The sequence below is a fragment of the Nesoenas mayeri genome, assembly GCF_963082525.1.
Source record: "Nesoenas mayeri genome assembly, chromosome: 3".
Taxonomy (NCBI): domain Eukaryota; kingdom Metazoa; phylum Chordata; class Aves; order Columbiformes; family Columbidae; genus Nesoenas; species Nesoenas mayeri.
Genome location: NC_137544.1, coordinates 79134590 through 79159712, shown reverse-complemented (window position 1 = coordinate 79159712; position 25123 = coordinate 79134590). Strand labels below are relative to the sequence as shown.

The 25123-nt window shown below is 41.2% G+C and overlaps 2 protein-coding genes across 4 annotated transcripts in view; one reads left to right on the top strand and one right to left on the bottom strand.

The window, feature by feature from the left end:
- Positions 1 to 9595, top strand: part of HEATR1 (HEAT repeat containing 1) — a gene marked incomplete at its 5' end in the record, with an annotated part of 38303 nt that extends 28708 nt beyond the window's left edge. The window contains 13 exons of the mRNA XM_080341451.1: positions 207 to 253; positions 1109 to 1232; positions 2093 to 2233; positions 2448 to 2737; positions 3484 to 3634; positions 4152 to 4310; positions 5035 to 5169; positions 5427 to 5531; positions 5625 to 5793; positions 6568 to 6722; positions 7083 to 7241; positions 7943 to 8051; positions 8464 to 9595. Coding sequence (XP_080197577.1) covers positions 207 to 253; positions 1109 to 1232; positions 2093 to 2233; positions 2448 to 2737; positions 3484 to 3634; positions 4152 to 4310; positions 5035 to 5169; positions 5427 to 5531; positions 5625 to 5793; positions 6568 to 6722; positions 7083 to 7241; positions 7943 to 8051; positions 8464 to 8552 — 1833 coding nt within the window. The 3' untranslated portion in view covers positions 8553 to 9595. The remainder of the gene's footprint in view (positions 1 to 206; positions 254 to 1108; positions 1233 to 2092; positions 2234 to 2447; positions 2738 to 3483; positions 3635 to 4151; positions 4311 to 5034; positions 5170 to 5426; positions 5532 to 5624; positions 5794 to 6567; positions 6723 to 7082; positions 7242 to 7942; positions 8052 to 8463) is intronic.
- A 136-nt stretch (positions 9596 to 9731) lies between these two features.
- LGALS8 (galectin 8) lies at positions 9732 to 24694 on the bottom strand. Of its 3 annotated transcripts, XM_080343051.1 has the most exons (10): positions 24587 to 24694; positions 22883 to 23019; positions 18636 to 18724; positions 17724 to 17934; positions 16956 to 17072; positions 15159 to 15215; positions 15053 to 15079; positions 13550 to 13638; positions 11462 to 11627; positions 9732 to 11022 (listed from the first exon to the last, which is right to left on the bottom strand). In XM_080343051.1, exons 2-10 carry the CDS (start codon positions 22976 to 22978, stop codon positions 10873 to 10875), a joined length of 1002 nt encoding a protein of 333 aa, XP_080199177.1. In that variant the 5' UTR covers positions 22979 to 23019; positions 24587 to 24694; the 3' UTR covers positions 9732 to 10872. The 3 variants fall into 3 exon arrangements, with proteins under 3 accessions (XP_080199177.1, XP_080199178.1, XP_080199179.1); XM_080343052.1 differs by lacking the exon at positions 15159 to 15215; XM_080343053.1 differs by lacking the exons at positions 15053 to 15079; positions 15159 to 15215.
- Between the last annotated feature and the right edge of the window lie 429 nt (positions 24695 to 25123).

Here is a 25123-nt window from a genome sequence, read left to right as displayed (position 1 = left end):
GAAATGTATTTGCTACTGTGACTCTATTACCCAAGATGCTCATATTTTCTTGTAGAACGATGGCTTAAGTGCAAATGTGGGGAATTCCTAATTACCATGTTAGTGGAGATTTCATTCAGAACAAACTAATTTGCATATACTGGGATAACTTAATGTGGGGATGTAATTTTCACACCTATTGTTTTCATTCTTTCTTTTTAAACCAGATAGTTGAATGTGAAGAAACAGAAGAGCTGCAGAAGTTAGAACAGAGGTATGTATGCTTTACATCTGCTCCGCTCCTCCTATTGATCGCTTTTACTGCAACCTGGGAATATTTTCTAAACGTAGTAGTATTAGAACTTTTTTTTTTCCCCTAAGGACACTTATAACATTGTTGGCAACAACAAGCAATATACGAGTTACTTGGGTTTTGTTGGTTTTTGTTGTTGTTTTTTAATACGAGGTGGAGTTCTTTATTTCTGAAAAATTACCCAGTATTCACTGTTCTCTATTTGTGATAGTAGTCACTTACATACTTGGCCATAACTATTATGCTGTTGATGATGGAGTCTCTAAAAGAATTCCAGGTTTTTAGCAAAACATATCACTTCATTCGTAGGAAAAAAAAAATACCATTATTTACAGGTATTCCTATGTTGGTGTAAGAAAATTACCAGTAATCACAGATCACAATCGTAGTCGTTGGGCTATAATAGCCAGTGATGCAGAATTGAGGGTTTCTTTTGCAGAGGCTTAACTTTTATGTTTGTTCTAAGTGAAAAAGGGTGTAGGATTTATTCTAAATGCTGTATACCTTAAATGTTCATTTTTAAACATCTATTTGTTCCCAGCTATTTTTTTGTTTTGAAGGAGAGTTCTTAAGTAGAACTACTGTTGCATGTAGATGCTTATCTGGGGGTACCAGGTAGAGTTGCCTAATATGTATATGATTTTCCGTAATGCCATAGCTTTTTGTTAACATGTAAATGTGATCTGGTAGTCTCTCCATTTGGTGTTGCATTTTCCTTTATTGTTGCTGGTTTGTGAAATTTTGTGCTTTCCAGTAATAAAGTCAACTTCTTTAATGTCCTTCTTAGTTACTAAAAGATGCTTCCTTTCCATCTAGGCTATTAGAAGAAGTTCTTCACTATATAAACACCGTGGCGTCTTCAGTGGAAGGAAATGTGGACAAGCCAACAGCCAAATTTTGGAGGGTTCTGCTTAACAAGTCCTATGATATGCTGGATAAAGTATGTCTCGTTAGCCCTCATGTTAGCAGTGGGACATTTCCAGTTTTGCTTGTTAATGTGATTATAACCTTTGTAAGGATTTCTTGTTGGATTGGTACTAACCTTTATTGGAGGGTCTGCAACCTGGTGCATCATTGTTTAAATTTATCTAACAAATTTGATAACTACAGCTAACAGATTAGACAGAACAACCAGAAAAAAAACAAATCAGGAATGTTTATTTCCTCTAGTTAGTATTCTGCTGGCTGGAAGCAGTCGTTTCACTTTCTGTCTGGTGGAGAAGAATGGCTTTTGGCAGCCTTTCTCACTCATAAAATTATTTAACTAAGACTAATGGAACTTTAGTAAACTTGTACGTGGAATTTAAGTGGATAAAATCCTCATTCTATTCTTTCTAATCTTTTTTTCTGATCAGATGTGTATTTGTAGAATTCGACTGGCTTTCTCATTGCACGCTGTTGAGCAGACATGTTTTCACGGCTTGGATTTTTTCTTTTATTTTTCACCGTGAAGCATATTCCAGTTTTCATGATGTACATGCACAGGGCACTACCAGGACTGTTTTAGGGTAAGGAAGGATGGCTCACCAATGTAGACAAAAGGAATAGCTGAGGAAAGCTCAGAGGTAGTGGATATTGGCTGGTTAGCAGCCAGTGAACGTACTTCCAGTACTGTAACTAGAACCTGCTTTGTTCCTTTGCTTACCTCAGGTACAGTATTGCTGGCCTGTCCTCTCTTCTGTGATCCTGAAACCCATGTTGAGAAGTTGAAGACAAGTTTGTGTGTTGCATTTGGAGGCTACTATGTCACAGTGCAGGGAAGACCATTTATGGTATTGTTTTGTTTGCGTTTCCTTGTAGGTCAATGCCTTATTGCCAACAGAAACGTTCATCCCTGTAATTAGGGGACTAATGACAAATCAGCTCCCATCGGTGAGACGTAAGGCAATGGATCTTTTAAACAATAAAGTGCAGCAGCGCACCAAGTGGCAGAAGAGCCAGGTGAGGCAAAGTGCTTAAACTTGGTTCCTTTAGCAGAAGTACTGGAGAGAGTCTGAAGCAGAAGTAGTTTGCTGTATGTAAAGACGTCAGGTACCAGTGCCAGTCTGGCAGGCAGCTCTTGAGCAGTGAGATGTAGGCTGCCTGCCCATAGTTACCTTGCAGGTTCTGAGTTTCTAATTGTATGTCTAATATGTGTGTTCTCTTGTCCTCTTAGATCCTGCAGCTTTTAGAGCTCATTCCTGAGCTCATTGCTATTGTGCAGTGTAAAAGAAAGGAGGAAGAGGAGGAGCAAGCCATCAACAGGCAGACAGCTTTGTTCAGCCTCAAGCTGCTCTGCAAAGGTTTTGGCACAGAAAATCCATTGCTGTTTGTACCTGTTCTGAAAACTGCCATTGATCTAATTTCTTCAGAGAAGGAGGAAAAGAATGTGATGGGAAGTGCTCTGCTGTGTATAGCTGAGGTCACCTGCACACTGAAAGCCCAAGCAATACCTCAGCTTCCAAGGTATTGTTTGGTTCTTTTGAACAGACCCAACTGCAGCAGCAATTAGTTGTACTAAAATGATGACTGAAGGAATGCTGCTGAAGGCCAAGTGGCAGTCTGCCCATGCGTGTGTTTTGTGTCGATAAGAATAAGGGTATTTGTAGTGCTCTTGAAGGTGCTTCTTGGTTGTAGAACTAAGAAGCTAGTGGGGAAATTGTAGGAGTTTTATAATCAGTAGAGTTCCTTACAGAGAGGCAGTCTTCAAGACAGCCCATACTCTGTATGGGCAGATTGCATTTGAAAACAGGAGGACCAGTACAGTTGGAAACCTTGCATGTTACATTATTTTATTCTCCCTGTTCATGAAGAATTCAAGCATATAACTTGTTGCTTTATAGGCTGTTTTATCTCATTACAAATATAAATTCCTTATTGTCATTAAACTAAAGGTGGGGCTCTGAGCAACCTGATCTAGTGAAAGATGTCCCTGCTTATGGCACAGGGGGTTGCACTTGATGATTTTTAAAGATATCCCTTGTGACCCAAACCAGTCTGTGATTCTAAACCTAGTATCCTTCCTTAGCTTCAAACAAATGAACCACAGCAGAAGAGCCCAGAATCCTGAATTTTCTCAGATATGTTACAATTCATGTGAAAATTGTCCCTGCAGGCTTAACAGATAGATCTTATGTGAAATCTTATGTGGAAATGTGCCTCCAAATTTTCAGTGGTTTCACCTTCCTGTATTTATGGTTGTTTTTTCACAGGCTGATGCCAGCACTGTTGAAGACTTTAAAAAATAAGAAGGAGCTGGTCTCCAATGAGATTTACTTGTTGAGCGCGATCACTGCTCTGCTGAAGGTTGCAGAAACGTTACCGCACTTCCTTAGTCCTTATCTTTTGGATTGCTTGCTGCAGGTGAGCCATCTGACTCCTACAGATACATCAAGGGAGGCAGGATCTGCCCAGTTACTAGAAGCAGCTACAGAAATTGTCTTTCTCTCTCAAACTGAAGGAGAAGTGTCTGGCAACTATGTGGAAGGTCATAATGTATTATTCTTCTGTTCATCTTTATTTGCAGATAGCTAAGATACAGAATGTGTCTCCTGCTCCTCCCTCTGGTAGGCTGTAGTTTGCCTCTTTGGAAAGAGAGATGAATCCTGAAGGATTGTTCTGTAATATCCATGGTCTGCTAAAATGTGTAACTAACAGCTCTAGCAGGGTAATTCTGACCCTCTGCTGCTGACATGCATATTTTTCCAGTGTTTGTCTTTCTGAAGAAAGTGAAGCTCTGCACACATTCATCCTAATGTAAGGTGTTCCAAGTGGTGCAAACAGCAAAACTGCCATCTAACCCTTGCAACAGACAACTACTGCAAAAGATGTTCCTGAGTTGTTTTAAGTATGCCTAACTTTTTTTTGGATTTCCTGATAGGTTGTCCGCTTGGAAAAGATTGTGGTCAAGTTTGGTCCTTCTTCCCACATAAGTTTACGTGTAACATCATTGAAAACTATCCTAGCTACAAGACTTGCTCCTCGAATACTCTTGCCTGCACTTACAAAGTGTTACAGTGAAGTGGCAAATACCCGGAAGGTAAGGATCTTTTTCCTTCTTGTAATTAAAAAGGAAAGAAAGACAGAAAGAGAAAAAGAGAGAAAGAAAAAGAAACAAGCAGTGTGAAATGCAGTTCCTCTGTCCCCTCCCAAGCTCTGGTCCACCACGAGCCCATTTGCTGGGGCAGCAGGGTGAGAAACAAAGTCTTAACTCTGTGCAAACACTGTTCAGTAATACCTGAAAGACCGGTGTGTTACCACTGTTGTTTTGGTCACAAATCTAAAACACAGCAGTGTATGAACTACTATGAAGAAAACTCCATCCCAGCCAAACCCAGCACAGTCTTCATAAATCTCTGTTTTCTCTTTCTACTGCAATGGTGGTTCAGGAAAGTTAGACCTGGGAGAAATGTGCCAGTTTAATGTATTTAGCATGTTAGATGACAAATGCTGGAGAGATCATCCCATTCATAAAGGCCTTGATTTATCTGCTAGGAACTTGAGTCATCATTTTCATCTAGGCTTTGCTCCTGTCTCACAGGTATAAACCTTTCAGACTTAATCTCCAGGAATGGAGAGGGGAGACCAAGCTGTTTTCAGGAATCCTGCTAACTTAAACTCCCAAGAAGTACAGGAAGTAGTTTGTTTATTTTATTGACAGTATTTTAATGAGTAAATGTGTGAAATGTGAAAATCCAATTTCCTTGTTATGCTTCTGTCAGTATCACAGTTGCCTTCACATTGCTTTGCTTTTGTTTTGGCAGAACTGCCTGGGTCCCCTTATGAACATTTTGAAGGAGCACATTGTTGGTATGGAGAGGGAGCACCTGATCTCCCATCAGTCTGAGCTGACGGCATTTTTCATGAAAGCCCTGGACTTCCGAGCAGAGCATGCGCAGGTGCCTTTTTTAGGGGGATGAACAGAGGCAGCTCAACATCTACATGTTAATTCTGTTTGCTTTTGAAAAAATATTAGTAGTTTCCATTGCATATGTGCTCTGAAATTCTGTGTGTCGAATATTCTGATGTGGAATTGTTTGTATGGTAGAAAACATTGTGGTTAGGGATTTAGTCTGAAACAGACAAGATTAAAATGTGCTTTGAAAGCTAAAATTCTTACATTTCTGACTTGGAGTTATGTTTTCTATTTCGCTAGGATGATTTGGAGGAAGTCGGTAAAACAGAGGCTTACGTTATTGATTGTCTAATAAGTATGGTTATGAAACTTTCTGAGGCTTCTTTCAGACCCCTCTTCTTCAAGGTAGGAAGTTTAAATAAAATTAATTTGCATCACCTTATTGGTATTTTCCAGTGCACAGACACAGGAAAGAGCTAATCTGCCTTTCACTTTCAGCTCTTTGATTGGTCCAAAACAGAGTCTACCCTAAAAGACAGACTGCTGACATTCCACCGAATAGCAGATTGCATTGCAGACAAGCTCAAGGGGCTCTTCACCCTGTTTGCTGGTCATTTAGTGAAGCCATTTGCAGAGACGCTGAACCAGGTCAACGTTGCTAAAACTGGTAAGTTTTCAGTTACTAGCCGCAGAGAGGCATTGTCAGGCTGACTCTAGTTGCTGAAAGAGGTTAATTATAACTGCAGAAAGTTTAATTTTGTAGGATTTACTTCACAGCACCTCTCATTTCTCTCTTCTTTCTCTCATAAATAAGACATCTTTCTTATTCTGATGGAAGTAAAAGTAATTTCTCATCCATTGGCTTTGAGCTGTCAGTACAAAGTTGAGACCACATGAAAATTTTCAGTGTCAGGCCCAGTGAGTTCCCTGAGAAGGAAATTGTATGGAAAGAGGGTGATTTGTTTCCATTTGTCTTTTTTGGTGTTTTGTTTGTTGGTTGTTTTTTTTTTTTTTACCCCTCTGTCATTCATTGACTTCTCTTATGTGCTACCTGGTATATTCAGACTCCTCTGATTTCTTGGCAAAAAATAAAAAATAGGTATTACTTTTTGTATGGGAAGCTGTTTGCCCATCCCATTTGTAGTGATCTGAAAAACTTCTCCTTACCCGCAGGTCTGGCCAAGCACTTTTTCTATAGCCTGTGGCTGTTCTGTTTTATCCCCAGCTGCTTGTGAACAGCAGTGGCAGACCTGCTAGGGCATTAGCTAAGGGCCAGCTAACATACTGCATCTACTGTCTTGTTCCAAGGGATGAGTATGTAATTGCTATGTAGCACATCCTTTAGCTATATGCATGAAGTAACAATGTTTCTCTCTTGTGGGGAAGTTTTGTATTTTCATTTTTTAATGATTTTTTTTTTTTCTCCTTGATTGATGTGTAGATGAAGCTTTTTTTGATTCTGAGAACAGCACAGAGAAGAGCTGCCTGCTGCTGCAGTTCACCCTGGACTGTCTGCACAAGATCTTCCTGTTTGACACCCAGAATTTCCTCAGCAAGGAAAGAGCAGAAACCTTGATGATGCCTCTGGTTGATCAGGTATTGACAAACACAAAAAAACAATTCATAGCTGATATTTTTTTTAATCCATCTGAAAGATCTTTTTGTAACTATCAGGCCTCTATCCTCTTCCTTAACAAAAAGGGGCTACAGACTTGCCTTTGAGCTGCAGACAGTATTAACTGCTTTGCGTGAGGCTCTCAAGGACTAGATTTTGTCCTCTTTCTAAAAGTGTTCATTCCATAAGGTTCGTGCACGTTGCTGAGCTCTTGCAGACCAGCACACTGCCACTGATGCTCTTTGATGTAACTCTTGAGTACCTGAAAGCCAAAGCTACAAGTGCTTTTGGCTGCGTTTATCTGAGCCTGGACCTGTTTGACAAGCTTTTTACTTCCACAGCTAGAAAATGTGCTGGGAGGAGATGAGAAGTTCCAGGAAAGAGTGACAGCACACCTGATACCCTGCATAGCTCAGTTTTCAGTAGCAACGGCAGATGATTCTCTTTGGAAACCACTGAACTACCAGATCCTGCTGAAAACAAGACACACGTCTCCTAAGGTTGGGAGCTATATCAGAATTTCCACGGGCTTTCTTTGTTGCCTTAGAAAATGGGGACAGTGCTCCAAAAACCACAATTGGATAGCCAGGTCATTGCTAAAATACTAGCCTAAATTAAAATATCAATATTGTACTAGAGAGATGTTTACAACATGCCCTTCTGCATTTACTCCAAGCAGTCAATATTCCACATGTGGATGTCTTCCATGCTGTGTGATTTGGGTTTTTTTAAAGATCTGGTAGCTGTTGGAATAAGAGTTAGCCTGTTTGTGTATGAAGAAAGGGGCACCTTAGAGGGGGAACTGGAAGACAGTTATTTCTCAATCATCAGACCTCTTTATTATGTGGAGTTTTGTCAAGACTCTCTGATCTGACAGGTTATAGATATTTAGGGGGAGTACTTTGGTTTTCGTTGTACTAAGTCTTTCTGATGCAGTGGAACAGAGTAGCATTGAAACAGGAAGTTAAAGACCATTGTATTAAATAACTTCCAGCAACATACCTCCTTCTTGCAACCGATTTTTCCTTTGACATTTTAATCCAGATTTTAAGATTTGAATTAGCTTAAAACTAGTTCCCTTCAGTAGGGAAAGCTAGTTTGCAAACTTATATGGAAGGAAGCAGGAGGGCGGGCAGGGAGAGGAAACAGGGAACTATACTGTAATATTTATTTCCTTACAGAGATTATTGTTTTGGTTTAGGTCCGATTTGCTGCTCTGCTTGCTTTGGTAGAAGTTGCACAAAAACTGAAGGAGAACTACCTGGTGCTGCTACCAGAATCTATTCCATTCTTAGCTGAGCTCATGGAAGGTAATGTTTTAAAATGGCTTCAGTGCAGGCGGACAGCTGGCCTATGAGCAAAAAAGAACAAGGGCTACTTATTTCAAAGATTCAGACAGTATGATCGCTATAATTGCATCAGTCTTATGAATTAGTATATGGCAGCTTAAACTCTGCAGGATGCAAACTGAAATAGATTGTATCCAACACACTTCTAAAGTTCAGTTAAATTACAATAGTTTCCTTAGCCTGTGCACACGTCCCCAGTTGTATGTTTTAGATCACTGTTACAGTTTAAGTAATTCACCCAAGTCCTGAGTCAGCGCCAAAATATTTTTGAATAATTATCTCATACCTGGTATTTTAATTCAGTTCTAGCCTTGATGGCGATAGCTTTGTAATCACTATTCCACTTAATTCCAGCTTTATTTCTTTTTTCTAGATGAATGTGAAGAAGTGGAACAGCAGTGTCAGAAGACAATTCAAAAACTGGAAGTCATTTTGGGAGAACCACTCCAAAGCTACTTCTAGTTTTATCCCCTTTGTTTTCAAATTTTGTCTGAATCATGTTTGTTAGCTTCACACATGCAAGTGCTACAGGCAAACTCTATTCTAATTTTTATCAGAGTTAAGATCTTAACTTTTTAATAAAATCTTTTAAGAATCTGGCTTTATAATTTCTGGATCGTCTGGGGACTTTTCATGTGATTTTTCCTTAACTGCTCTTAACAGTGGGAAACTGGAACAAGCTCTAACCAAATTTTGAGAGCTGGGCGCAAACAGTGTGACAACATGTGAGACTCACTGAATGCCACTGTGCTTGGGGTACGCAGTTACTGTCCCTGTGGAGGGACACTCACACTACAATGTAAGCATGTTATTCACTGGAGTACTCACATGCACTGCAATCCGGAGAAAATGCTTTTCTGTCATTTTGAGGGAAGTAAAAAGTGAACCCACTGAGGATACTGAAAAGGAAGTTACAAGAAGCCAGGATTCATAGAGGAACTAAAGCTGTTTTGTAGTCTTTAAAGACTACTATTTATTAGCTTCTTATTCACCCATGGATCAAGAATTAATTGCTTGCTATGTTAATGAATTTACCAAAAACCTTACCCCCTGTTTTGTACCAGCAGCTGGTTCATTACACTACCAGTAAGGCACTGAGACTCTGTTACGTATGGCTTGCAATACCACCAGTTAGAGGATAATCTTACATCCTGCCAGGCACTGGGAATGGGCCTCTGCTCAGGGTGCAGTGTGCCAAGCAGCTCTCATCTGTGGACAGGTTACCCCATTGCGGTCATTCACGCTCTTACAGGAGTTTCTTAAAAGAAAATTATTAACCATGTCTGCTGTCAAACCAAAAGGATGTTCACCTGAGAACCTCCTGCTGAACTCTTAGCTAAAGGCAAGGACACACAAGTGGTGCAATTGCCGTCACTGAGCGGGAGCTGCCTCCTGGCTCCAATGTCACAGTCAGACAGCGAAGTTTATCCTGCAGCCAAGGGACCTGCCATGTACAGCACAATTCTGTTCTGAGGCCTCCCCAGCACAGCCGAGGGCTGGGCCTGCTCTGCTTCACTGCTCCGTGGATCACCAACCCCTCAATGTGGAAATGGACCTCCAGCCAGGATCACTGCGGCACCTTAGAGAGACTGGTAAGATAATAAATTAAACAAGACCAAGAAGGGATCGTAGCTACCTAGCTACACTTGGAAAAAGCAGAGTTCACAAATGTGTTTATTTATGCTTTTTATACATTAGATTTGGTAATTTATCTTAAACAGTCTTTCAGGGTACATCTTATTCTTGAAATTGCTTCACTCTTAGCAGCTCTTAAGATAGGAAAATCCCTCAGGCATGTATTGACAGCCAGTAGCAACTTATTTTTAAAAGGAGTATAAAAATTAAGACTGACACTTTATGGAAAACTGATTAAATAGGAACAGCTTGTTTCAGATAGTAGCATTTTAACACAAGACTGGAAAAGGACTCATTCTCTCTTTCACTGATGAGTATCCAAGTCTCTTCTCTGCTGAAACCCTGCCTGGAGTTCACACATATTTAAAAAATGAAAACCACAAACATCTACTTCAGTCCCTGAGCAATCTGAACTCATTTGGGTGCCATTTCAAATCAACCTTTCAAAAGTTCACACAATTAGAAGCAGCTACATCATTTTCATTTGTTTCACTTCGGAAAACTAAAAGCCTAGAAATGCTGCTGCATGTTTGATTTAAGCTACTTAAAATCAGGCGATGACATAACCACGAGTGTCAGAGAAGGTACTAGTGCAGCAGCAGGCTAAGAAGTAAGATCTAATTCCTTCTTGCCTTTTGCTAGAACTGATGGCTCAACTGTTTGCCTAATCCAGCCTCAGTAAAAAGGTTACAGGTGCAAATATAAACTAAGAAGCAGAAGAGTATATTTCATAATTCTATTTTAAATGAATTACTGATGTCCCTTTTAGGATGGAGGACCATATCTTCAGATCCTATTTTAGTCTTAATTCTGCTTTGTAATATTGAATGTACGCTATCAAGGAACGCTGAGGAGTAGTTTAACTTATACTGAGTGCAACTGTTAGACACAGTATGATGCAGTGTTTTCATATTGCTAGGTGCATTAATACAGATTTATCTGCGCAGACAACTTAGTTAGCTTGCCAGGATACTGTAAACTAGAGGAGGATTTAATCTCACAGTCAGCTGTTCTGGTACACGCCTAACTCAGAAGGGCAGACGCAGAAGCCTAGATTGATAAAGGCAGGCTCAGCACCTGTTTGTACTTGACAAGGAGGCACTGGCATTAAAAGAGTTTTAATCCTTTTAGTACTGACTGAAAAGAACTACCAGCTCCTCACATCTAACAACTTGACATCTCCTGTGACTTCCACTACATTAATTTTTTCCAGTTGTTTAAAGCGATGCTTGTACTCCAGAGTGTGAACACCATTAACCGCAACTTTGAACTGGTGGGCATCGCAGAAAATAATCAGCTGAAAAGGAAGAAGAGAAACAGTTCTAAGTTTTGAGCTCAGGTTACACAGGGAAAACAACCTGATCTAGCCTAGACTTGGGCAAGCCCTGCTTCTGTTACAAAGAAGGCTTCATACAAAAGAAATATTTTACAAAGTGAAACTTCAACAAAATTAATAGAATCACAGAATAACTCAAGTTGAAATGGACCCATTAGGATCATCAAGTCCAACTCAATTCAAATTCGTTCTGAGCACAGGCTGCATCCTGGCAGCTACTTAAAAACTGTCATTAAAACCAAGTCAACCCAAATCTCTGCTACCTATGGTCCCATTTAATCCTAAGTATTCTCAAGAATGCAGGAATGGCAGTTTTACTTAAATCTTTATTAGTGACATGACATTTAAGCACTGTTTAGGCAGATTTGCCAGTTTGATGCTATGTTTCAGTTAATCTTACCTCAAAATACATGCCTGGACTGAAAGGGAAATTAGCAACTTCCTTTTCTTCTTCTCCCCAGCTGTCATTAAGGTATGAGTTTCTTACAAATATTTTATTTTTCACTCGGGGGTTCAGATGTAACGCAATGTCCTTTGAGTCACTTGGTTTCAGATTTATCGCAAACCTGGAAGATATTTTTTAAAAGTTTACCAAGCATTGATAAGTATACCAAGCATTTATAAGAATTATGTCCGTGAGTCCATGGTATTTATCAAGCCTAGGCCTATACTCAGAACTGCTCTGGAGCCAGGGCTGTGACTGACCTGAAGAACCAACCAGGCAGTTAACATGCAACTGTCTCCTTCACGCAGAAACCTTTGCTGGAGGCAACAAAGGTAGGACATGACCCTGCCAGATCTGCTTCCTCACTCACAGCTTTCTGCTCATGTCTCAGCAGGGAGCTACTGAGCCAAGCGGGCCAAGTGCTGCTCCCCTACAGCACCAGGAAGCAGCATTCTCACAGAAACCTATGGTGCTACTTGCTCCACCATCTCTTTCTCTTAACTCGAGCAGTGGAGAGTGGGGAAGCTTTGTTTTACCTAAAGACATTCTGCTCTTTCTGCCAACAAACCAGTTAGAGGCCCATAAAAAGCTCGAGAATTCTCTCTGTACATTTAAGATCGGGGGGGACACCACGCATACGAAGCGTCACTGTGCAGGTAGCGCAGTTCTGCCCAGGCTGAATGAACACAGACAGGTCCACAACACAGGGCTCCTAAAGGGGAGTTCTGGAGAAGAGTTATCAGATGGAAGAGCTATCCAAATTCAGATGAATGCTTCAACCTAGTGGCATTTGAAGAAGAAATATTCCTCCCCCAGGATTCGCTCCAGCTGTCAGGTTATTTCCCTCCTTTGAGAAGCCTGGAATTGCCTAGTCCAGTATGAAATACAGCAACCGCCACACTTCCAAACTGTGATGTCCTCTTTTTTGCTGAGAAAAAGGAACATCTACAACTGTGTGAACTGAAAGACATTAAATAACTTACTTATAAACTCTATAAAAATCTATACGTTTAAAAGCACAATGAGGAGACAACCTGCAATGCTTTAACCAACACCCAAGACCCTCTTCACACTTGTAAATAGTCCATCCAGCACTTGAAATGTGCTAATAAGCTCTTCAAGCCAAAGAAGGAAAACAAATGCTACTATTCAAGTATTAATTATCCCATCCAATTCAAAGTCCATTCAAATTTGTTGATGAGTTTTCTAGGCCTTGGTTTCCAGTATTAATATAAGCTCTGAGTGCTGTTGAGCTGCAGGGAAGGTCTGTGCTCTGAAGAAGCAGGAGCGCGATGCACACACACAGCGTAAGAAGCATGCTTCTCTTCATTTGCACTAATTACTTTGTTTTTAGGCATGTTTCTGCAGAGCCAAACCCACCCTTCAAGCAAAGGGCATGCCAAAGCACAGACATTTCCGCAGCTCCATTTTGACCACGTTGCGCTCCACTTTTTTTTTTCCCCATCTTTAAATCATGTTGGGAAAATGTCTTCTTTACTACTTTTTGTTCCTAATTTGCTATTAAAACTATAGCTCATACTCCCATACCAGCTTTCATCACTCAGTCGCTGACAATTAAGGACCTTCCTGCTTCTACAGTCCCCAAGGAGGTTGTCCAAGAAATACTGCAACATGCAGCATGTGAGCACACCAGCAACTCATCCAATGCACCTATTTTCCACCTACTTCTGCCCTTACTCTTGGATCTCTTTAGAATAAATGCTGCCATTGTATGATGTGATTCTGGGACTCTGTGATGTGTGTGCTCACACACCTTGCACAATGGAAACCCTGAACAGACATGCAACCTTGTGAATGAAGCAGATTTAGTAGGTAAAAGACACTCAGGTTTTACCTTCACTTTTCACAAGTCCTCTCTAAAGTGCCATCTGCCAGGTTCCTGAGAAAACTACTGTGTAGTTTCAGATGATTCCAGATGAAAAGTTGCAAGTGAGTAAGAACATACTGAAGCAATGGAAAAGCCTACTCATTCTCAAGAGTAGTTCAGTTAAAATAGCAGAAAAAAAAATCAGTAACACTTACATCCTTGGGTTGTTATTCACTTCTCCTTTAACGGCAACTGTGCATCCTGGACGAAGTGCAGTATCAAGTTTCCCAACATAAGGAACTCCCTGGAAGAACACCACCAGTAAATTTTTTTACTGTGACTTACATTTTTCAATATGCAAGCTGAACTTTACTATAGCAGGAAGAAATCTGGCCTATAATTGCAAATCTGCACTTATAGCTAAAGTTATTCCCACCAACATGTCCTGGGATACTAATACTATAGTGAGATAAACTTAGCAGTGTGTTGGGCTTTTCCTTTAGACTACCACCTTGGGCTCAAAATAAACACTATTTACAACTACTTCTGCCACCACTAATGGTGGAAGGAGGGGAAGAAGAGGGGAAAAAAAAAGTAAGCATGAAACTCCCTGCACTAATTTAAATTTGTATCACATCATTATTCAGAGGCAGACATCCCAACCTCTCCTCTCTGAAAGCTTCAGTTATGCTTTAAAGAAGAAGATTCATTCTGGGTGTGTACTCGCACAGTTGCTTAAGTACTAGAAGTAAGGTCACGGAGTATTCTGTCCTCCTGGCACCAGTTCATAATGACAGATAGTGCGAGTATTCTATCTGCATTTGGTTTGGGGTTTTTCTTGTTGGTGGTTTGTTTATGTGGTTGGTTGGTTGTTGTTGTGTTATAAGTTATTCTGATCAGGGAAAAGGAGTGAATGGAGAAGTCCTTCTCCTTTATATTCTGCTGAAGTCCACAACTTGCAAGTGACGATGTTGCATGTTATTTGGTTTTCAAAAGAAGACTGAGGAAGGCAGCCTGTCAAGGACAAGGCAACTAAAATCATGGCACTCGCTGCCACTTCACCTTCTCCACAAATTCTATTTGTATATATTCCTGGCTTCCAACCCCTTTTCAGTTTGAGTGTGGTCCTTACTCCAGTCTGGATACTGTCCACCTGTACAGCTTTTTGCAAGAAGATGAGCACTCACTGTGTCTGTGTGCTGTGCCAGCTGGGTGTGAGTCCCAACCCTCAGGTAGGATGTTTGCATCCAGCCACCTGATGTGTATACAGGGTGAGCGTGGATCTGTCCGCAAGACGAAAATGTAGCCAGACAGGTTCTGAGATATGCACATTAATATAAGGCCATTTGGCATACTATAACTGTAGTATACTTGTGTTTTGCAGGTACTTCCAAAGGTAGAGAAAACTAAATATGCTTATTTGAAAAAAGTCCTTAATGTAATTTGGTCGTTTAAAACTTCAAGTACGTCGCTTCTTATTTCTCTGTTTATGGCTGTGTATGCTGCATTTATCTTTTCGGGTTTCTATATACTTTAACAAATAGCTTCACTTTTACTAGTAGCACAATTACTCTCTACAAAACCTCACTGATGATCAGCTCCCAGAGGATTTTCAATTCCCTTTGTTCTGTGCATATTTTTTCATGAATAACTGAGATGTTTTTATTTTAATTTTTTCTACTCTTCACATTTACCACAAGTGTACACAAGACACTTACAAACTGTGAACCATCTGGCATTTCCCCCTACAAGAGAAAACAAACAATATTAACTATCTAATCAGACAAATGGGAGATTCATTCAACTTCTTACAGACATACGTACATTTTCTGTGTTTATCTTTGTTACTCCTAGAGATGATGGCTGAGAGCCTTGTAAAGACTGCAGAAAGAGAGACATTTGGATGTCACTGCTAACGTCATAGAACTTTAACATAAAGTTGGTTTAGAACTGTATTAACAACCTGTGCTGCTTGGAAGGCTAAGCTGTTAACATGGAAATCTAGGGCTATGGTAAAGACAGCCAAAGCCCTATAAACTAAGGAGAAGAACAAGCCAAATATATATTTCTAAAGACCACCTCGCTACAGTTTGAATCTTCATTTAACAGGCAGAGCACTGTTTAACCCCTTAGCATCTGGGGGTACCCACTGAGCTTTCCTCTCTGGGGTAGGAATACCAGCAGGGCAGGTCCATGCAGGCGTCCTTAAGAGTCCTATGCATCCCTGTTCATATGCCATGGGAGGGGCATATGAGCAGTATGGCCATGCAGAGATACAGTTCCAGCCTAGCCCTGGCAGATTGTATCTTCAGCTGCTTTATTTCAATACAAGCCTCCCTCTTCCTCCTCAGAAGAGTATATTAGAAGCAAAGACAAAAAGGAAAAAATCGCCCTTCTCCATTCCTTTCTTCCCCAAAGGATACAGCATCAGCAACCATAGACTAAAACAATTCTTTTGTTCTGTGCTTGGGACAGAAACCAACCTACAGCACCTGCTTGCCCCCAGGCTCTTCTCAGAGTCAGCCCTCCAAGATCAGGACTCAGACAGCTTTGAAGTAACATTATTCTGGCAACATGCCCAAGACCAAGTGATGAGGCCCACAAAAGTTTGTATATAAGCTTTGCAATGATCAGTGAGTAGATATATATTTAAAGTTCAGACTCAATTTTATTCAGGCCCAAACCTCCACCTTCTATCAACACAGTTATTAGTCTGCTGACCTGAGTTAGACCTGATGTTTAGCAGCAAGAGATCCAAGCTTTGCCCACAATGTAGTGAGGATGGGGCAGAAGAGACCCAGAACATCACACAGGACTAGGTAGGCTGCCTTAGTGCAGGAGAAAAGGGAAAAGATATTCACCTTCTGTATCTCCCCCAAATTTCTCACCTGCCGTTTCTGCTCTAAAAGTCTCGCCCTTCCAGAGAAGAAACACCCCTCCTTCTGCACAGAGGAGAACACATCGTTCAACTCCTCCCTGTTGGTTTACTTTCTCTAGCAGAGCTGGCAGCCGAGAGGAATCACAGTACTTCCTGCACTTTAAATTCGCTGCAGTTTGGTCCAAGAGCAAGTCAAGCCACAACATCTTCGAGAAAGGACACCTCACTCGCCAGAAATAAACATACACTCCTACTTTTTATTGCATTCAAGAATTCAGTCATTTTAGTAGGAAAAACAGGATTATGTGCAAAAGCAGTTCCAGCTGTGGCTGAACTTGGCATTTGGAAGCCCGGCAACAAGTTACAGCTGTAGCTGAACTTGGCACTTATAAACACTGAATACTGACAGTTCATTCTGGAGCTTCTGCAGTATTTGAAAAGTATAATAATAAAAGTATAATATTCCTAGATCTGGTATCCAGTCAATTCTTACACTCTTTGTCCTGTTAACTTTGTAAGCTGCAAACTTTGTCACCCTTTTGCCCCTAACCTCAAGACTAAAATGGGAAGACAAAGATCCTCACATGAGATTCACATGTTGAAATGCAAGGAAAAAAAGTTTTGTTACTGACAATAAACTGTGCAGCTGCTTTTCTTTACTTCCTTTTCACTATAAATCCTACTCTGCAGTTTAGTAAGACAGAAAAGAAGAATCAAACAAGTCAGCTGTCTATATAACTTACATTAGAAACAAAGTCTATGCTTTTGATCTGCACTTTGCCATATATTCCAAGTGTATCTATTCTTTCAAGGCTAATTCTGTGGTTGTAGAGCAGCAAGTGCTTCTTGTTTACAGTCACCTGAAGAGACAGGAAACAAAACAGGAAAATTGTATTAAATATACATTACACCAGCCAGGTATCTTACTGAATGCATATATCTCTGTTTTACACTGGTTTGGTACAGAAGCAGCGAGCGTCCTAGAAATTTCAGAGCAGCTAAGCTCAGCTGCTCCATGATTCAGTCTCTCCATCACTATGAGAGAGATGTGACTACACTAAAATCTGCATTTCACACCTTTTATTTCTATCACCTGATCATTTACCAGTGTGGTACCAATCTAATAGAATCTGTTATAGCAGTTTAGCAGAGCAAGACAGACCTTGTATTTTATCTCCAAGAGGACTGTCCTACGCTAGTCACAAAACAGGCTTATGCTAAGGTCAGCCCTTGGCACATAAGAAGAGAAGGAAGGGTGGAGTAGCCATTAGCCACAGCTGCCAAGTTATTTGCCTACCCATTCAATTTAGAAGGAAGCAATACAAAATTAAAGGCCTGATTTACTTAGCACCTCCCTAAAGAAAAGCTTCTAAACTTTTCTGTACTTAGACTATACCTAGGTAACAGAGAAACCAAAGCTTACAACTATTTATTGTAAATATCATATACAAAATACCTCTGTTTTACTGGCCGGACAACTGGCTGTAGAGAAAGCATTGACCCAGACTCACCTGGAATTTATCCTTTAAAATCATGATTATAATCTCAAATGACTTCCCTTTTTGGAAGGGCATCTCGTAAGTGATCTCCTCCCAGCCCCATTTTTCCTTCTCCAGTGTGTTGCAGACAATGCAGCCAGACCTTCTGAAGCGGGGGTTGAAATGAAACGCCACATCAGCTCGAGGCTTTATACTGCTGCCACACTGTAAATCCACCTGGAACCTAATCACAAAAATAAGACAAACCACATTCAGCTCAGTCTGTCAAGAAATCACCTAGAAGCTCAATACACTTGCAGAGCCTTAGAACAGGCAGATATAATAAGTGTTGCTGGATAAGGAAAACAAACAAACATATATTTGTCCAAGTCCTACACATTTGTGAAAGGTTCTCCCATGATTTATTGCAATGAATTAAAATATTTGTCATATTATGTCATGTAAGCTCCTCACTTAATGCGTTCACTACCTTCCCTCCCATCATCTTCAGTAGAATAAACAAATGAACCTTGGGTAAAATCAGGGAAGAGAATGGCCATAGTGGGCACACACACTGGTTCATGCCTCCTTATCCCAGTTTATGTTAATTCCTTCATGCAACACATTCAGTTGTCAATTCTGTTAGTCTCAGAGAACCTCTTTAGAGAAGCAAACACGTTCTATGACAGGGAAAAAAAAAATGCCAAAGCAGACAAAGCAAAAAGAGAGAAGAGAGGATCAGCAGAAAGCAAAAAATCAGTTCATCCTCCACTTCTCATCATAAAGCTTTCCTTGGCCACTTAAGCCTGTTTTCACACTGACGCCACCACAGGGATTTAGATCAAACCTTTGTGTGCCATCAGAAGTAGGATCCCTGTAAACGTTTTATCCATCATATTCTTGTTCACGTGGTGACACTGCAAAAAGTGACACTGCAGCCACTACCTGTCTGCATCATCAGGAACAGTCCCATGTATCACAATCAGCTGTCCAGGAACAAGGCCACCAAGTATGGTCCCAACATAAGGAATGATCTAGAAGAGGGGAAGAAAAAAAAAACACAACACAAAACCACGTTTCAAATAACATTTTGTGAAGGAGGCAAAAAATCCCACAATAGTTTTAAAAATAATATTCTAATAATTATGTGATGCTCTAGCACACTAAAAGAAACACAACTAGCATTTCATTTAAAAGAAAACAGTAGAAAAGCACTACCCACCACAATGTGAAGGAAAAACCCCACAGATTTTCATCTATGACAAACAAGTTTCTCAGAGAAAATTAAAATTTCCAGCCTCTATTCCTAGCTCTCACACGATGAATGGCAATATTTTATTGCCTCGCTTTTCATAAACTATAAAGAAGATTCACTTCAAATTGCCTAGGGCTGACTTTTATCAGCCCTTTGGTGGTAGCAGAAGGCACCTCACGGACCCTCCTGAGCTCAGACTCCAGCACCTGCCTTTTTGCTTGTTCTTGCTCCATGTTGGAAAACACTCATGGGAAGTGACTATGGCAGAGAACAGTGTCTTCTTAGTAAAAACTACATGACAAACACAACAAAATACCCTGTCCTAATGAGCTGAGAACTGCAAGGTGCACTGAAATAGCCCTGTCCAGGGGTCTTGGGCTTCACGGTACCTACGGTACAGAGCCCAGCTCAAAGCCTGGCCATCTTTGCTTCCTCATTAATAGCTGGAGAAGGTAACACACGTGCATTACACTAAATTGAAACGGCAACACAGTAGGACTTGTTGGGTCATGTGAGGGGACATGTCTGTTAAAATAAAAGCCCCAAACACCCCAGTATGGCTCTCTGACCAAAGCCCCCCCCCCCCCCCCCCCCCGCAAACAGCAGCTGGTACACCCAGAACTTCGGGGCAGGAAGGGCAGCACCTTCACGGAAAACTGTGGGAGTCACAGGAGACCGATATGAAAGCAAAGCTAGAAGTCTGCATCTCATCACCTGTGCTTTAGGTTGAAAAATGAAGTGAATAATAGCAAATATCATACCTGATCTGGTTAACAGACAAAAATTTCTGCCAAGGTTGTGTTTTGTATGTTTTCCCCCAAAATCCCTGATCTATGGAAGAGCATATAAGATTTTACAACCTCTTTAAAATGAAACATCAACTGCAAACAGGAGATCCAGTAATTTTACAACAAAAAATGAACAGACTGGAAACTCTGCTCTCGAATGGAATACTGGACCACAAAAGGACATGTTGAGATTTTTATTTTTTAAATATGTGTATCATCACGCAAAACAGGAAGATATAAAAATGGGATATGTTCACCGACACCTATTCTTGTGAATTTGTGAGGAGAGAAGAGGGAATGACAGCAAAAGTTCTCAAAATCCAGAGCGTTGAGCATTTGTGCCAGTATATAGACATCCTTTTCTGCTCTCTCTCCACTTTCACAGTATCACAGTATATTTGGGATTGGAAGGGACCTCAAAAGATCATCTAGTCCAATCCCCCTGCTGGAGCAGGAACGCCTAAGTGAGATTGCACAGGAACATGTCCAGGCGGGTTCTGAATGTCTCCAGAGAAGACCTCCTTCTCAGCTACCCACACATTGCACAAAACATAATTTGCAGTCATATTCTACATCAGGTAAAACAGACTTAGAGAATTTGCTTCTCAAGCATAAGCTCACAAATGGTCAAGTTGGCTTAAGTTTCATGTGTATTTATTGTCTTGAGCAGGTACAGTAGAGGCAAATCAAAATGTGAGAATAACCGTTAAAAGTGAAACAATAAATAGGCCAAAATCCCTTTGCTTACTGGTAGTAGCTTGGTTCCTTAATATACAAGCTGTACACAAGAGGCTCAATTTTATTCAAATAACAATAATACTAATAAATAAGAAAAAACATATATTGATTATTTTAGTTTTAACACACTGCTTCTGAGGGACAGTAGCTCTGAATAATGCAGTAAAGTAATGAATTACTGGTTCAGTCTCCAAAGATGAACCAGGGAAACATACAGACACGAGCCAGGGATGTCAGGACTTAACTACTCTAGTGGTTCAAAGTTATTTATCCCTGGAAGAGAAGCTGTGGCAAACAGACTTCTTTACAATCAAAAAAATGCATTTATTTAAGAGAAAAGAAGGTTTGCCCATCAACTCTTCAGAACCTCAAACATAGAATCTTCAAGGCCATAAAAGAGCATTTCCTGGGTGCAATATGTCAGACTTAATAAGATTTGGTCATCCCAGAATGTGCCTGTAATTACCTCACGTCTCAAGACATTCTTCTACTAATTTTTCATCATTATGAAGAATAATGCTTGTAACATCACATAATCTACCAGTATCCTGGCTCTCTTCTAGACCTCAAAAATTACTTCTGAAGCCACTTGGTCAATGTCAACTGAGTTTGAGAGGTCATGAAGTTTAAGTTCTTTCTAATATTTGCCAGTTTCCACAAAATAAAGAGGACAGATGATGGTCTTATGGAGGAAAGGACTGTGATAACATAGCTTTCATCCAGCTTGCTGGGTAGCAGACAGCTGTCCCATCAGAGGGGGCATGACAACATTTCTTGCCGAATCGGTGGAATAAAGGGCATAAAGAGGAAAGCAGGGTTTTCTGGATGATGCAGAACAGTACAGTAGTGAAGAAATAAGTCTCAGACTCAAACCTGTAAATAAAGTTCTTAAGTTTTGCTTCTTATAGAACAATCCCCTGAAAAACTAAAGTCTTCATAGCCTGCCCTTCTCCATTCCTATTAAGTTCATCTTGTGGTATCACACAGGTGACAGAATCACAGAAGGGCTGAGGCTGGAAGAGGCCTCTGGTGTCAATGCCTTGCTCAAAGCAAGGTCAGATAGAGCAGGTTGCTCATGCCCTGCGTGGAGGCTGTCCTGAGGTCATCAGCACAATCATTCCCCCAACTCCGCTTCCATATTCCAATCCCAAATACTCACTCTTACTCCTACTTTAGGCCCTTGACCCCTAAGCCCTCATTTACCCCTTTATATTCTCCAGCCTGGTCTTGTCACCCATCAAACTCACCAGTCCCCTCGCAGCGACCCAATTTTGCTGAATTCTTACTCACTCTCTTACACAGATTATTTGTCCTAAACAACTCCTAACCCTCCACTTCACACCTCCTCTCTCACCAAAATCCCTATCTACCAACTTTCATGCTCCCTTTCCATTTGCAGTTCAGTCCTTCTGCCTTCTAGTTAATCTCCACACAGCTTTCCTTACTCTCCCAGCTGGGTTCTTGTGAAGAAGGTTGAAGCTATTCCCCTGTCATCCCTAACTCTATCCACTTCGCAAGCAGTGAACATACAGTGGGACCAAACAATCAGATTCACTGAGGGCACAGGTGTGTGTCAGTGCAAACTGCAATAGATAAGGAAGTCCTGTGCAGATCTGTGCTGCTGAACACGCCACATAGATACTCTGCAGACTTAAATACTTTAAAAAGAGTTCTAGCATGAAATGTCAAAAAATACTGTTTTGTGCAGGCTCAAAGAAACTACTGTTTTAAAGACACAATGAAAATCACAGCTCCGGCCCATCCCTTTAGCTACATGCCAGTGTCAGGCTGCTGTCCCAGATCATGAGAATACTAGACCTCAGAGAATGTCTCCAGACTCTGAGCTAGGCAAACAACATTCCGTCAAATTCACTCTCTGCAATTGCTCAAGTCTTCCCTACAATACGGGATTTAAGGTAAGGTAAGATATCAGCTATCAAAAAAAAAATCAAGTTTAATTGTTCAGACTGTGGTTACAAGTACCACAAAAAAAAAAAAAAAAACCCAAAAAAAACCACCATGAGGGCTGCCAGGCACCACCCATGTTTACAGAAAATTTGGAGAGAAAACAGTGCCTATCATACTTTCACTTTGAATCCAGCACATTCTGGAAAAATGTCAGATATCCACATAAGCTGTGTATGAACAAGTATTAGCCTCTAAGGCTGCCAGAATTTCCTTCCTGTTTCGGACATCCTGTGTATGAAGCATCCATTTGCTTACAGCATAATTTCTAAACACCATCAGCTCCCAATGTCACCTGTGATGTTCTCCTTTGAATACCTGAGCGATGCAAAGAGTTCTCAGTAACGTCCCTCACTGTGCAACACAGCAGGAGTACTAACTATTGACATAAACCAGCAAAGTCTCATTTCCCAAGAGAAAAGTTGTTGACATGAGAGGGGAGTTACCGGGTTCATGATTGTCTTCTGCGGTCCATCCAAGGACATCATCTTCCCTTCTCTATTTAAGTTCTTCAGTTCTGTGTGACCACTGCTGGAGCACATTTAAAGGACTCACAGGTCACGCAGCACCAAAGGAGGGATCCCTTCAAAAAAAAAACCCAAAACTTTTAATTAGGAAGAAAAAAGTAACACAAAAGAAATGATGCAAACTTCTTTCCTTTCCAATAAATTTGCTGGGATTTTGAAATTTTTCCGCTTTTACCTTACATAAAGTTCAGAGATACTGGGCAAACAAACAGCAAGGAAGCAAAGAGTGTTTTATGTTTCCTCCTCCAACACATGCAATCCCTGAACTCCCCACATAACTACAGAAGTTTGTAAAACTTGCATTAAGTACACAGCATTAATAAGGAACTAAAAAAACAGCTTGTGAGTATATCAAGCTACATTGTAAAGTCTTTGGCAAATCTTCCAATGATATGACCAATATTCAGGTCCCAAGTGAAACTAATAAGTAGTTATTTCTCGTACATTCTGAAGAAACAAGGTAACATGCAAACTGTGTGGTGATGACAGGCAGACAGAGAAAAAGTCAAAGGTGAGGGTTCTAGTACCATTGCTGTGTGACAACTGCTACCAACATTAAAACGAAACAACCACACCAAACCAAACCCCCAAGGTCCACAGGGTCCTGGGGTTAATCTTCTACAATGATTCAACAAGAGTAGCACATTGCAACATCTGGCTTATCTTGTGGGAGATTTGAGCCAGAAGGGTATTAATTCTCTTACTTAAGACTAGTGTCTAGAATGCAATTCAGAGCATATAGGGTGCCTGCATGGCATAACTGTGTTGGCCCTTTGATCTTCTCATGAGAGACCATCAATTTACGAAAGGAATGTGTAAAGGCAAACAAATTTCATTATTTTTATTTTTAAAAGGAGAAAATAAAGCAGACCAGGTGGAACTATGGCAAAGTGTCGGGTTGGGGGTTGTTTTGATTGGTTATTAGGTTGAAAAGCTCATGAAATAATGAGGAAAAGCTGCAATTCAGGCCTGACAAAAGAGGAGATGGCCATACAACTGCAAGGTGCTCCTTTATTCTGTCAGAGGAAGCACTGTCAGTGCGTGTTACACCAAATCTTAACTCCGCAACACCACCAGGTAAGGTTTTCTTATTACACATTTAGAACTGGAAAATATACACATGCTTTCCTGTTATCTCACACACTGCAAAGCAGCTGAAAACCTCTTCAATAAAAAAAAAAAACAGGAAAACAGGCCAAGAAGCAGCTACTAGCCTGTCCCACTGTGACATGCAGAAAATGTCTTTCATGAGGGTAGTTCTGGTTAGACTTTATTATAATCAGAGCTAGGTTTTACATCAAGGCAAACAAAACTCCTGCAAGAAAAAGAATAAGCGAGATACTTTCCGGATATTTAAAGCAATTTAAGTACAAAACACCAACGGGGTCCCCCACCCCCGGCTATAAACCCAATACTACAAGGCGCTGGAAGGACACGGAACCAGCTTCACCAGGACACCGGGGCCACTTCAGCCTTGAGGCGCTGCGAGGACGCCCCGGCTGCACCCAGCGCCTCCTTCTGCCGGGCCCCCTCTCCCCCGCGCAGCCGGAGTATGCGGATACTTTTACCCTTCGGTTCCCCTCTAACGAGACGAGACGCTCCCTGTTCACCTGCACAACGTACCTCCGTGGCTAGCAGCGCCCGCACGGCCGCGGGCTGAGGCCGCCCTCCGCTGCCATCGCCCCCCGCCGCCCGCAGCTGCCGCCGCTCCGCGCCCGGCCTGGCCCCGCCCGCCGGCTTCCGGCCGCCCCAACGTCACGGCGCACGGACACGGACACGGTCACGGACACGGACACTGCCCGGGACCGAACGGGCTGGCAGCCGCGGCCAAGGGGGCGGCCCTTTCCCGGAAGCTGCGGCTGAGCTCCCGCGGGGCTTATCGCAGAGGAATGGAAAGCAGACGTGTGTTTTGTTGCAGTAAAATAATAATTTGACAGCGTTCAATGAACCGACGGGATTAAACAAAGATAACCGTGGTTTGACAAAGTTCAACGAGTTCTAAGGCAAGGTCCACCTTATTCATTACTGCATGGAGGAAATATACAGAGGAAAACTGAGTTAGCCTTGAGTTAGAAAGATTCACAAAGACTGGAGATGCTGTGGGGTCCAGGTCTGATTTTGGGCTCGGGAAGGTTTCGAAATGATCCCAAGAGTGAGATT

What these genes read in the sequence shown, in the direction of transcription:
- LGALS8 (XM_080343051.1), bottom strand. Translation starts at nt 22,978, where the DNA reads ATGTGCTCCAGCAGTGGTCACACAGAACTGAAGAACTTAAATAGAGAA. An exon ending in TTTTAAAGGATAAATTCCAG is followed by an intron (nt 17,073 to 17,723) that starts GTGAGTCTGGGT and finishes CTGTCTCTTCAG; the next exon opens with GTGACTGTAAACAAGAAGCA. An exon ending in GTCCAGGCATGTATTTTGAG is followed by an intron (nt 11,023 to 11,461) that starts GTAAGATTAACT and finishes CTTCCTTTTCAG; the next exon opens with CTGATTATTTTCTGCGATGC.